Raw genomic sequence first — 14,532 nt, 5'->3', positions numbered from 1 at the left:
TTACAAGAACATGTAGGCTCCAGTAATTTATACAATGTTAAATAAATAGTCAAAAAACAACAACAACAGTGCAGATCAGTTTTGTTTTAGCATTATTTATTTACCAATGGTAGTATTTATTAAAATTTTGAAATAGCTTTTATTTTTATATTTCGATTTTTTTTTTTTAATTTTAGTTTACGTTAGTAATTTAGTAATTAGTTTTTTTTTTTTAGATTTCTATTTAGGTATTTTAGTTTTTAAGTTTAAGTAATTACAGTTTGTTTTTTACATGTAATGTGTTTTTGTCATTTTTATATGTTTTTAATAGTTTTATATATTTTTTGTAGTATTTAATATATTTTAGTTTTAATTGTGTAGTTTTTAAACTTATTTGACTTTTTACAGTTAGTTGCCAAAACAAATATGTTTTCTTTATTTTTTTTTTTATTTTATGAAGCTAATATTTACATTTTATTTTTGGCTCTATTTCATTTATTGAAAGTATTTTTTAATAGTTTCAGATTAAGTTAACAATAACAAAACTGGTGGTGATCAACAAAATATTAACTTTAATATTGATCATTTATCTTGCCAAATATTACCATCAGTTGGAAATATTAAATTATTATATTGCATAAAATTATTTTAAATTGGCCCTTATTTTGACAGATTATTCTCAGAATTTAGCAGTTTTTGTTTATATTATATTTTCAGTGTTCTCTTCAGCCAAAAGTCCGTCAGTGTTTTATTGCATTTCCCCCTGAAATTTTCTGTATAGTGCTGCATTTGTCATCATTTCAGAAACTTGCTGTCTGAGCAAAGTTATTACCAAGCTACTTTTCAGTACTTTTTTCTTGGTGTTAGTCAGTGTGTGCACACATTCAGTAATATGAGCAGAAAGCAAGAATGCATCGGTTTTGTAAACAGATATGTAATTATCAGTTTAGAGCAGATCAGCACTGCTGTAGATGGATGGGTGGTCTCTTTTTCAGCTTTAATGATTCTAGCAATATTAAGCTTTCTGAATGTCCATTCATAACATGCCATCAGATCGTACAGCAGGACCCTGCATGCATCACAGTCAAATGATTACTGTAAGTGCACTACAGACATGAGCCGTGACATATGGATGGGGTTTATTTCTCTGTTATTCTCTTCTTGCTGAAGTGCTGCATTATAATGGCACTGCACACAAAGTGTTGCACGTCTTGCATGTTCCTGTAATTATTATTGGAGCTTTTTTTCATAATTGATGACAGTTAAAAATAGATGGTAGAATGGCTGTCTTGGTTTGCTCAGTATCCCCAGGGCAGAAAGCTTACTGGTGCAGAAACGGACCAACTTTAAATTGAATTGGAGTGTTGAAAGGAGCTCCAGTCGTGCTTTGTGAGTATTTGTCTTCCAGCTGACATGCTCTCTTCTACAAAAGCATTTCACTCTGAGCTCAGGCCTTCTAAAGAAATCCAAGGCCTGTTGTGAATGTTAGATTTCTATATCCACATTTGTAAAAGAATAAGACGACATGAATGCATGCTAATGGAATGTAACCACTGACGCAAACAGCTTTTCAGGAGAACATGCTGGAGGCACAGACACTGATCCTTCAGTCACCCACACACTGAATAAGACCGTGATTAAGGTCATTAACCGTTTGATTTAAAATTATCATTCTGATCAACTTAAACCGTATGAAATTGGAAATCAAATGAAACTTTTCGTTGAAATATAAGATATGAAAACATAACTCTCAGAGCATGAAAACTTATTCAGCAGTAATAAAATAGGATTTAGTAAAACCTACATGAAACTGGTACTGTAACCATAATCTTTTTTTGGCATGCATTGTAAAATGTTATTATTTGATTGTTTTAAACAAATATTTTTTTTTAACTGCAAAATTCATTTTAAAAATACTTTCATTGTAGCAATAAAGGATTAAATGACAAGTCATGTGATTTTTAATATATTTACTGATATTTTAAAGTTGGTATGTTAGATTTTTTTTTCTATTGATTTAAATTTATAACTCAACATTGTACACATGAGCTGTTTTTATATAAAAAATTATATTACACTTTACAATAAGGTCTCATTCATTAATATTAGTTAATGCATTAACTAACGCAAACTAATAATGAGCAATATATTTTAGCAGTAGTTATTTGTTGATGTTAGTAAAAATGTTCATGTTCAACGTGCATTACCTAATATGAAAAAAAAACTTTGGATTTGAATAATGTATTTAATAATGTAACTAAATCTTGAGATTTACATGTAGATTAATAAATGCTTTAGAAGTATTTTTCATTGTTAGTTCATGTTAACCATGTAGTAGACTAATGTTTACAAATGGAATCTTATTTTAAAGGATTACCAAATTGCATATTTTACTATGTGTTTGTTAAAATGTGTATTTGACATAACATAAGCTTAAATGTTTAGAATTGTATTAATTTTTTCATAGTAAGCAGACACATAGAGAGGTGTGTATGTGTTCGTGTTCATTACTGGAGGGAAGTGCTGAAGCGCTGTCCTAAAGCTCAGGTGGTTTCAGATATGAAAATGAACCCTCTCTCATGCTCATAACTCATACTCATATTCCCCCAGAAAATGCTTCATCCACAAAATAATGTAATAAAAGCCATAAAGCACAATTGGCTGGAACCTGATATACTTTGTTGCCTTTTTAAATACAGTAATAGACATTAAAACACTCTATTTAAGGATGACAGTGCAGTTCCCAAAATACTAATTACTTTTAATTTGAATTATTCCATGGTCTGTCTGAATACTCGATTCTGATTGGCTGGCAGGTATGCATTAAAACTGTTTAATGCACAGGGAGTTCTAAGTCAGTTTAATCACCGTTCTATATTAATGAGCTGCTTTAATTGATACGCACACACACACACACACACACACACACACGCACACACACAGCTGCATACAGATGCTTTCGGTCTGTCTGTCCATGTTTTTTTTGTGTGTGTGAGGCGGATCTGATCTCTTTGATGGGTCTTTCTGGGGACAGACTTGCTCTGATGTGGCTCAAATTGGTCACACTAACTTCCAAACCTGTTTATTTCCTCGTGGGCCCAACGAGCAGCTCAGAATCTTAATTGCAGGCCTCTGGTGTTGATTGCTCAGCTTGTCAGCTACAGTTTCCTGTAAAATGTGTTTGGGCTGATCCGTCTGGGCTGCTCCAGTTGACACCAGTATGCATAATTACACACTGTTTGTCTGAAGCACTTTAATGGAATGCCACACAGTTTGTTGTGCAATGCCACACATTTTCACTTTAATGTTTGTGTATATTTCAATAATCAAGCAATTACCAAAGTGCAGTAGAGGTCAATATGGGATCAAAATGGACACTAATATTTTTTTATACACATTCCTGAGTCTCCTGACCTCAGTGTAAAAGATTCTTTGTGCATTATATTCAAAATAATAGAAAGGTTTGTCTCAATATTTTTTAATACAAATATAGTCTTAAATATAGACTTTTTCAACCTTCGAAACAACATACATTTTTGATTGATATCACGAATAGTACATAATTCCGTTCTGGTCTGTTAAATTGCCAATCAATAATATTTAATCAAGGCCTGAAATGCATTGTTGCCCTCAGAAATATCAAATGACTGAAGTAAAATTAGTTGCTAATGATGTTTCATGTTTCACTTCAATCCCATTAAAAGGAAATCCAGTTATTCTACTACAACAATTCTTCAAGTGTCATAAATTGAAATCCTATCAGAATAAAACCATGCATTTTATTTTATTTGATCAAAATCCTGCCTTTATGGTTCTAGGTGCGTTTTCTTTTCTTTTATAAAATACAATTATTATTTTATTATTTAATAATATTATAAAATATTACGTTAATTAATTGTTTTTAGATACATTATTTCATTGTTTCGCTCATAAATTTCAAAGCACTGGAGTAAAAGGAGATGCTGATGATGATTCATGTAAATTAAAAAGTTATTTTACTCCTCCATCAATTCACTTTCATTTTGTGAGTGTCATAATTGCTTATGTCCATTTTCTACCAGCTATCGAGTGTGGTTTATCTGGGCTATGATTAAATATTGGTTATTTTAACTTCCTGCTTTAGGAAATTTGTCAACACAGAAAAGAACTGTAGTTGTCAAATCAATCCAAAGGATCTTTAATGCACTTAGGCCTATTAGGCCTAGTGTGTGTGTGAAGGTGTCTTGTTAGTGAGCTGTGGAAAGAAAGAGGCGTTCTCCAGCCTGCACTGCTTCTCCTGCTTTATTCTTCAGGGTTTTGGCCTATTTTACACTCTGCTAGAGCTTCAGGAGAGCAGGTCAGCTTGGCCTGAATGCTTCTGTTTGAAAAGATATGGGGTAAATGTGACAGGAACACATGGCTGTCTGCATCATGTTTGGAGGGGGCCGTTAATGACGTTCGCACCACTGTGGCGCACAGGCGGGATGCAGTGCTGTGCTGCTTCCTGTGTCTGCCTGTTCTGAACACTTCACAGTGTTTTGGGCATGAGTGCCATTGTGCTACCAACTGTTCTGCAGGGTGAATAATATATTTATTATTATATATCTACTGTAGCTATACTATGGTATTCTTTCGCATACATGTTTAGTACCTGTTATGGTAGTATATAAAAAAAAAAAAAAAAAATCAATTTAATTCCATCCAATTTTTTGTTTTTATTTAATTGGAATCCTACCACAATAATACAATGGTTTTTAGATAATTTATTTAATAATTATTATTTTTATTATTTTTATTCTCTATTCTTTCATTTTAAGTCCAACCATAAAAATTCAGTGGTACTATGGTAGTAGACAATTTTATTCTTAATTTTAATTAAATTTATTTATTTTATAAAAAGTATTTAGTTTATTAAGGTTTTTATTTCTTCACTATTTTGTTCAATCATACCATATGACAATTCCTACCTTATTTATCTATTTCCATTTATTTGTAAGTATACCATGATAATAACATTGTTTTTGATGCATATATTCTTACAATTACCACGTGTGTGAATATGATACTCATTTAGTACATAATTACAGTATATAATAATCTCATGATATTACAGTATTGACAGTAGATTGCTTTATCTTAGAAAGGCTTAAAGTGAAGAGCATCTTTGTGATATCGTTCAGTGTGTCCATCAACAGAAAGACTTTTAGTGTAGTTTCTGTTTGGATGTTGACGTTTTCTGGACATGTTCATGTTTAAATCTATTGCATGTTCCAATTTATTATTTTGCAAAGCAGACAGAATTAGATTTACAAAGATAATCGCCCTTGCCTTTAAAAAAGAAAAAAGAAAAAAAAGGATGAGCAGGGGAAAAAAGCACAAATTCGTGATTTGTTTGGTTAGAGAGTGCTGTTTTGTTCTGGCACACAGATTAAATAAAAATCCTCTAACAGGCCGCAGCCGGAATCTCCACCAATCAGCGGTGAGCTGAAGCATTTAATGCTGCCCCTGTCCCAGAGAAACATCTCCACCTCTGCTCACAGGTCATCCGCTACAACCTGTTTCAGCCCCGCCTTAGGCTCTGGGCCCCCAGCATGCCTTGCGGCTGCTTATAAGTCTGTGGGTGCTGTGATGTCACTCACATCAGAGAGAACGACTAGAAAGAAGGAATTCTTCAACACATTTTAGTCAGTGTTACATGGGATTTACATAACTGTCAGTGAGGGAAGTGAAAACAGCATCCTGATATCAGAACCGAGGGGATTCTAATGCTACTGAAAGGACTGAGGCTGTTACTGGACTGTATTTCTGTTTTCTTCACCTGCTTGCAGTGGATTTTTGTAGTGTCAGTTTGTGTGGCCTAGGTTGTGACTGACGAGGGAAGGTTTGTATTTCAATTCTCAGTTTTCTTTCGTTTAGAGGTAGCCGGTGGTACCATAGTACCAACACAGTACTTTTTTAAGGGGATGCATAGGCTTTTTAGGGTATTTTGTTTTCTGTGAAATAGGCTTTGACTGGACTTAACACAGAAAATGCTAAATTTAAGAGTGTTTTGATTGCAGTGTGGTTGCAGGTTGACTATTTAGAACATCTGGATAATCTGTGTCTGTGAGCTTTGCAGAGCTTTGTCCCAATATTACACACCGAACAACAGATAACATGGGTAAAAATCAGATGTAACTGGGTCAGTTCACAATGACACTTCCTCTAACCCTCCCTCCCTCTGTCTGCATAGCTTTCACACTCAGACTGTTGGTTAGCTGCAGTGCTAATCATGCTAAGGATAAGTGTGAGGATAGGAATAATGCTGTGTAATATGTGACTTGTGTCTGTCCATCTGCTTATTAAACACAGACGCTCTGCCCAGCTGTGCTATCAGTGCTTTGGATGGAGCAGGTGGTGTTACGATTAAATGAGCATCTAGCGCAGTTTATTTCATAAACCTCTGTGTGATATAATGCATTGGCCTGCCAGGTGTGTGTGTGTGTGTGTGTGTGCGAGTGTTCATAGAAGTGATGAATAAAATGAGTGAATGGAAGGCAAATTGAATAATGAGTATGTGAGAAACACTTCAGATGTGCTCAAAGTGTTTGTAGCTACTTCTCAGATGAAGGGAAAGCATCCTTTTGGTTGTTTAATAGGACAGTATGACACTATGTAAGCAAACTGATGATATCTTAATTTATCAGTGTTAACTTAGTATCATTGAGATATTTTTATAGTTTTTATTAATATTTTGAATGTTTCTTTTGTATTTTCAGTTTTCATTTAAATTGTGTTTTTTTTGTCCTTTTTATTAGTATTATTTTCTTAAATATGTCTACATTTTTTTAAATAATTTCTATTTCAGTTTTTATTATTTTAGTACATAGTAAAATTAAATGAAAATGGGAAATGTTGCCTTGGCAAATTACTGAAATATAATAAATGTTATTTTATTTTATATATGATTTTAATTAAATATTAAATTATATTATTTTACTGTTTATTTATTCCTTTATTTTTGGTCTTGGTTGGTATATATATATATATATATATATATATATATATATATATATATATATATATATATATATATAATGTATGTATGTATGTATGTATATATATATATGTATGTATGTATGTATGTATGTATGTATGTATGTATGTATGTATATATATATATATATATATATATGTGTGTGTGTGTGTGTGTGTGTGTGTGTGTGTGACTAATATAGCTAAACTTACCTGGTTGTAATTTGTGATATTGACTACTGCTGGCTGTATATCTTCATGAATATTAGGTTTCTGCATTTCAAAACACACGTTCCTGTTCCTCACACACGATCCCAAACACAAACAGCAGTCTGCTGCACTTGGTTTGTGAATGGTGCACGACTTGTAGGGCTGCTGTTTAATAATGCAACAGCAACACGGTGGCCATAGTAAAACAGGGAGACGCGGGAGAGACCATCATTAATCAGTCAGTACATGTACACGCTCAAAAACAGCTCACAGAACGCACCCTGCAGAAATACAGATAGCTGTTGTTGAACTGTGGTGTTCTTGTTGTTAGCTAGTACACTAGTTTCATATCCAGGTCATAAGAACGTTCAGTATGTTTGATGGTATTTTATTCGATGTTTGCATCACAAAGGCTTTTTCATAGCTCAGGAAGCCTAACAGATTTCTCCGTTTCATTTCTAGTATCAGCATTCTCCTAAAATTCCTACTGAGAAATAAGAAATGTGATAATTATTGACATACAATGAGAGTTTAGGACTGTAGTAAAAAAATGAATGGGGATATTATAGCTCTGATTATTTGAGAAGAATTAGATATTTGAGTTCACGATGAGACTTTGTTCATGTTATTTAGATTTAAATAAAAAACTGACACGTTTGAGTGCATATTGAGACTTTTTTCTGATTATTTTTACCCTTCAGTATAGATGCAGTTTTCCCTCCGGCATATCACTGGGCTTTTCCCACGAGCCAAGGACTCTTATTCCCTCTGAAGATGAAACGGGATGAAGATATGCTGGGAACACTGGTGTCATTTATCTTTTCCGACACATACAGCCAGCACTGTTGTAACCACATTAGCGACAGTGTAAAAATAAAATAACCAGTACCAGGTTATTTTTGTAAAAACAGCATGTGTTTTAAAATGAGATATTGCTTGTATTTAAACAAAATTGCACAAAGTAAAACACAAAATAGTCAGATGCTGCTGATTTATTACAGGAATTTGATGTTGATTTTGAAAGACTGAATATTGTTGATATGTAATATGTTATTTTAATGCCAATGTGAAAGCTATGATATAATATAATATAATCCAAAGTATTAAAAGAAACATATGGGATGAAATTACACTCAAAATGATTAATAGATGCACACAGAAATATCAATGTACTACATCAATTGTATACATGAATCTTACGAACCACAAAAAAACTAATAATAATAGGTTACAAGGAAGGAGTAACTGACAACGTGCCGTTGAATTACAGAAAAGAGAAAAAAAAAACATTGTAGGCTATTGCTAAAAATGGGCTTCACTTGTCTCAGTTGAGTTCCAATGGGGTCGCTGTGTCCATTTCTTTTACTGTCTATGACTTTAAGCTTCAAAAACACTTCAGGACTCTACGGGTGACGTCACGGACACTACGTCCATGTTTTTATACAGTCTATGGTGTCACCCGATCCACATATGCATGGATTCCTTTTTGCATGAGCAATTTATGATATATTAATGCAGAACATAACATTTTTACTCACAAACATGTCTGTGTATGTACAAATCGCTGCACAATCATTTAAACCCGAATCAAATTGAAAGGCATTTGTTGGTGGTTCGTAAGATACATGTATAAAATTGTTGTAGTACATAGATATTTTTGCGTGCATCTATTAATCATTTTGAGTCTAATTACATCCCAAAGAAACAGCATACTGAACTAGAACAAAAAACAATGTATAGGATGGGACTTGATTTATCCATCAGGAATTGATTGGATATTGAAAATGTCTAGTCTTTTTAAAGGTGTATCAAAACAAATTGTAGATCAATCCTTTATTGATGCATAATAAGTCTAGAAATATACTAGTCAGTTAATACAAGACTGACCCATGCCTTTTTGCTTAAAAGTGAAGACTCAATTCTATGCATGTTCTGCAAGATCCTGCTTTCCATTCAGCAAAAAAAAAAAAAAAAAAAAAAAAAACCTGTTGAACACAAAAAAAAGAAGACATTTTGAAGAATGTTGGTTAACCAAATTGTTTCTGGTAGCCATTGAATTCCATAGTATTTCTCCCATAAAATGATAGTTAATGGCTACCAGCAACTGTTTGATTACCAACTTTCTTCAAAATATCTTCTTTCTTTTGTGTTCAACAGAAGAAAAAAGCTTGTACAGGTTGGAATAACTCAAAGGTGAGAAAATAATAACAATGTTCATTTTTGGGTGAACTATCCCTTTAACCCTGGGTAAAGGATGAGCATTTTAAAACATTAAACAAGATAACAGGATTTTGGATGACCCAGAATTAACCGTTTCAAGTGTGAAAAGCCCTACGGTCAACTTTGTGTCTGAAATTCCTATAGCTACATTTGCTCTTTTTTTCTGACAGGAAAAGAAGCCCATCAGCAACCAGGGATCCAAACCAAAAATACGACCAAAGGGAGGAGAAGGCAGAGCGTTCACAGTATGCCCCAGGGGCGGGCGGCATGCCACGATCGCCGTCTGACTACGGGGCTGGAGACCGCCAGTGGCGGGGAGGCTACGGTCGCTCCTACGAGGATGCGGAGGTAGCGAGGAATGCGTACCGCGCTCGACGCGGTGGCTGGCACTCTCAGGAAGAATATCCACCTGAAGCCGGCTTCCTGCCCGATGGCCCGCCTCTCAGCGAGCATGAGCTTCAGCGGCAACGGCAGGAGGAGTACCAGAACCGCTACCGCAGTGACCCAAACCTGGCCCGCTACCCAGTCAAACCACAACCTTATGAGGAACAGATGCGCATGCATGCGGAGGTTTCACGGTTTAGGCACGAACGGCGCCACAGTGATGTCTCCCTGGCATACACAGAGATGGAGGAGCCCTTCGGGCCCCTGCGGGATACCCACTACTCACCAGGTCCTGGACACACCCACTGGAGGTCCAACCACAGTCCACCCGACGTGGACTCCCTCCATAGGCAGCAGCACCTGGATCCCGTCTCAGCCGTACGGAAGAGTAAACGAGAAAAGATGGATAGCATGTTGCGGAACGACTCGCTCAGTTCCGACCAATCAGAGTCCGTCAGGCCGCCACCACCCAAACCTCACAAGACCAAGAGGGGCGGCAAAATGAGGCAGGTGTCCCTGAGCAGCTCAGAGGAGGAACTGGCCACTACACCGGAGTACACCAGCTGTGAAGACGTGGAGATCGAGAGTGAGTCTGTGAGCGAGAAAGGTAATGCAGCTATTTATCATTTATTATATGTATTTACACTACCATTCAAAAGTTTGGGGTCGGTACGATTTTTATGTGTTTTTGAGAGAAGTCTTTTATGCTCACAAAGGGTGTGCTTGTTTTAATAATAATGTGACATATTGCAATTAAAAATTAAAAATTAATATTTGATTTCTTATATATTTTAAAATTAGCACTTTCAAACGACTAATCGCGATTAATCGCATCCAAAATAAACATTTTTGTTTACATAATATATGTTTGTGTACTGCTATTATTTATTATGTATATATAAATACACACACATTCAGTATTTATTTTACAAATATTTACATGTATATACAGTATATGTATATATTTATATTATTATATTTTCTATTATATATAAATATATTTAATATATAAACAAGACAGTTTTTCTTAAAAATATACATGCATGTGTTTGTATTTATATGTAGATAATATATACACTGTACACACTCATATATTATGTACCAAAAACTTTTATTTGGGATGCGATTAATCATTTGACAGCACTATTTAAAATTTTATTTATTTCTTAATCCAGTCCTCAGTGTCACATGATCCTTCAGGAATAATTCAAGGAAGTTAAATAAACGTATTATTATTATAAAGGCAGGAAACAGTTGTACTGTTAAATATTTTTTTGGAATTTTTTACAGCATTTATTTGTAATGTAAATATTTTGCAACATTATTTGTATTTACTGTCACTTTTGGTCTTGAAATTAATGCATCCTTGCTGAATAAAAATATTTAAAAAAGTAATAATAATTGTAATAAATCTTACTGACCCCATATGTTTGAACTGTAGTGCATGTTGATGCAGTAAAGCTGTAGTGCTATCAGTTTAAAGCTGTTGCTAATATTGTTGCTAAGTTTTATTTACATGGAAGTAACTACTGTAGATTAGAATAATTTTTCATATGCTAATAACCTCTGATTGATGCTGATGTTTCACAGTGTGTGTGAATGGCCTGTGTTGTGTGAGCGGTTAGCGAGTGTGAGCTGAGACCTGTGTGTGTTTCTTTCAAGAGAAATTATTGTGCGTGTCTGACAGTGAAACTGTAGATTAGTAGGCTTCATGCTACTCATTATTTAAAGAAATACAACTACATTTAAATTACAAAAAAAGCAGTTACTAACAAAAATAAAATAAAATAATAATACATTAAATTCAAAAACGTAATGCTGAACTGCTCTGTAAAAAAAATAAAATAATAATAATAATAAAAACATACATGAATCAGTGAATCACGAACTGTCCAAATAAACTAGTTTACTGGAATTAATTAGATATCCACACAGTTTAGGTTTTTGAATGTTTTTTGATTATTTCCACAGCTGTTAAACATATACTTGGTAGTTACTCTCCAACACTGGTGCTACCTTTGTATATTTGTATGAGTGTGTGTGTGTGTGTGTGTGTGTGTGTGTGTGTGTGTGTGTTCTCTCGGTTGTCCTCCAGTGATGGATATTGCTGGGTCTTGGTTCCCTCAGATCAGATGTAGGCTGCGTTACATAACGGAGGGATAGACTGGAAAAGAGAGAGACAGAGGAAAGAGAAAAAATGCGAGGAAGAGAGATGAGATGATTCCATATTCAGTAAAAAATGAAGATAATTATATAGTTTTACACCTAAAGAAATGAGCAGTATGCCGGAGACACCTGAAGACTTCTGTCATATTGGTGGCCTTGAAACAGAAGTTTTATTTGACATGATGTACGGCATCACATGACCCGCTACTACTCACTTCATCTCAATAAATGCCCTTTTTATCACATTATCTGTTCTGTATGCAATAAAATAATCATGCATTACAAATATTTGTGATATTTAAATATAACCCCCCCCCCCCCAAAAAAAAAACGGATTAAAATGTTAATATATTTATTTATGTTATGTAACATTATTTTATGTAGCCGGGAATATTTCAATTGTGAAATATTTCTACATCATGCCACTATTTGTTACGCATTTAATTCATGCTAATTTAAATTAAGGTGAAATATGAATATAAAATGCACTTTAAAGTACTTGTTTATATTTTTTTGTTTGGCAGTGTGCACTCATACAGTATCATAGCTACATGTCATGCTAAAAATTGGAAATATTTAAGTATCTCAGGCACTTTATTTACTGTGTACACAACAAATAGTAAGGTTTTGAACAGAGTTGCATGAATGGGTTCAGATGATGGAGGCGGGATAGAGAACCGGAGAGAGAAGAACTCAGTCCGAGCCACTTATATAAGCATCCCGAGGACAAAACCCAGCGTACAGTTCTACATTATTGATGTTCTGCTTTTCCAGGTTTCACATTCACACTTATAACCAGAGGAGAGGAGTAATGCTCTCTCTGAAGGTCAGGTGAGTTTTAGGGAGGATGGGACAGCACATCAGGCCAGATAAGACTATCTTTCCCATCAACTCTATCGCACATGAGAGTCGAGAGCAGTGAGTCTGCATGATTACAACCAGACAGTCAGTCATTCTACTGGATTTCATCATTTTGTTATTGGCTCAGCTTATTTAAATACACAATTTTTTTTTTAATGTTAAGGATTATTTTATTGTTTAATTTATTCTTTGCAATGTAATGTTAAAATACTCTCTTCTATACCAGATTTAATGTGTTAGTTCAGACAACTACAAGTAGGTTGACTTCCATAAAAAGTATAAACTTTTTTTCTGTTTGTTTGATTGGTCTGGCATAGCAACAGTGGTCAGCCAATGGTGTTAATTATGGGTGGGGCTACCTGTTTGTCCGACCAATAGCAGATGGACAGAGTAATTTGTAATTTTGTTTGGTGATGGAAGCGGTTTAAAAATCACAATCTGAAGTGATTATTATTATTGATTATTCCAGCTTTTCATAAGATAGTCTAAAGCATTTGCTCATTGCTGCTGGTATCTGGCAAACTCACTTTACTGACAGAAACATATTGAAATATGAATATATTTATGCACCACTAGTGGCATCAGCTGGAATTTCACAAAAATACACAACCATTCAAAAGTTTGGGTCGGTCAGGATGAAGTAAATTTACAGTAAAAACATTTACCATATTTTTCGGACTATAAGTCGCACCAGAGTATAAGTCGCATCAGTTCAAAAATACGTCATGATGAGGAAAAAACATATATAAGTCGCACTGGACTATAAGTCGCATTTATTTAGAACCAAGAACCAAGAAAAAACACTGTAGACTACAGGAGCAGTGAGCAGCATAGAGCGCCCTCTGGCGGCTGGAGACGGTAATGTTTTCTATTGGTTAACTTCTGTTAATTTCTCTCGGTTCATTCATTAATTTTGATAAATAAGTCACACCTGACTATAAGTCGCAGGACCAGCCAAACTATGAAAAAAAGTGTGACTTATAGGCCGGAAAATACGGTATAAGGTAAAAAAAAAAATAATAATAATAATAATGTTAAAAAAAACTTACTATTAAATAAACCTTCAAAAAAAAAAAAAAAAAAAGAAATCCCAAAAATAATTAGCAGCACAAAACAACACAAATGTCAGGGCATGTCAAAACTTCTCCAGGGCCCCCAACCCCCTCAGACTCCAGAGGATTAAAATAGAAAACAATTACTTTAAATTGTGTTGATATTTCACAATATTACTGTTTTTACTGCATCAAATAAATGTAGTTTTGGTGCGCATAAGACACTTTTTTTATTTTTATTTATTTTTTTATTTTTTTATTTTTTTACATTTTTGGAAAAATCTTACTGACCTTTTGACCTCTTTTGAATGGTGGTGTAAATTTTCATGACTACTGCATATTAAGACATGCTTTTAATTTGATGTACTGCTTTGTGCACACTATATAGTACAGTAAGGAAGCACAGGGTTTGGAAATTGTCACAGGGTTACAACCCTCCAATATAGTATATTAAACTGGGTAGAATAGAATTTAAACATTGGGGAAAAAACTTCTTTAAATACTGCATTAAACACAATATCCAAAATTTGGATGTCACTTTTGACATCTAATGTGTTTGGACACTGGTACAGATCAGCTTTAGCCTTGAACTGGTTGTGCTTTGTTTTGTTAGAGCAGACTAGCAGGCAGTTTATATTCTTGCTTCCTGTTCTGAATGAAGGTTTTG

General features: G+C 34.3%; 1 protein-coding gene across 1 annotated transcript in view; it reads left to right on the top strand.

The window, feature by feature from the left end:
- The window catches only part of LOC113059237 (regulating synaptic membrane exocytosis protein 2-like), a 136,116-nt gene that overhangs the window by 45,272 nt on the left and 76,312 nt on the right, over positions 1-14,532 (top strand). Inside the window, 1 exon segment of the mRNA XM_026227582.1 lies at positions 9,573-10,393. Within this exon segment, the coding sequence (XP_026083367.1) occupies positions 9,573-10,393 (821 nt within the window).

Source organism: Carassius auratus, chromosome 41 (assembly GCF_003368295.1).
Source record: "Carassius auratus strain Wakin chromosome 41, ASM336829v1, whole genome shotgun sequence".
NCBI classification, from domain to species: domain Eukaryota; kingdom Metazoa; phylum Chordata; class Actinopteri; order Cypriniformes; family Cyprinidae; genus Carassius; species Carassius auratus.
Note: the sequence above shows the minus strand (reverse complement) of the source record. Positions and strands in the feature narration are given on the sequence as shown.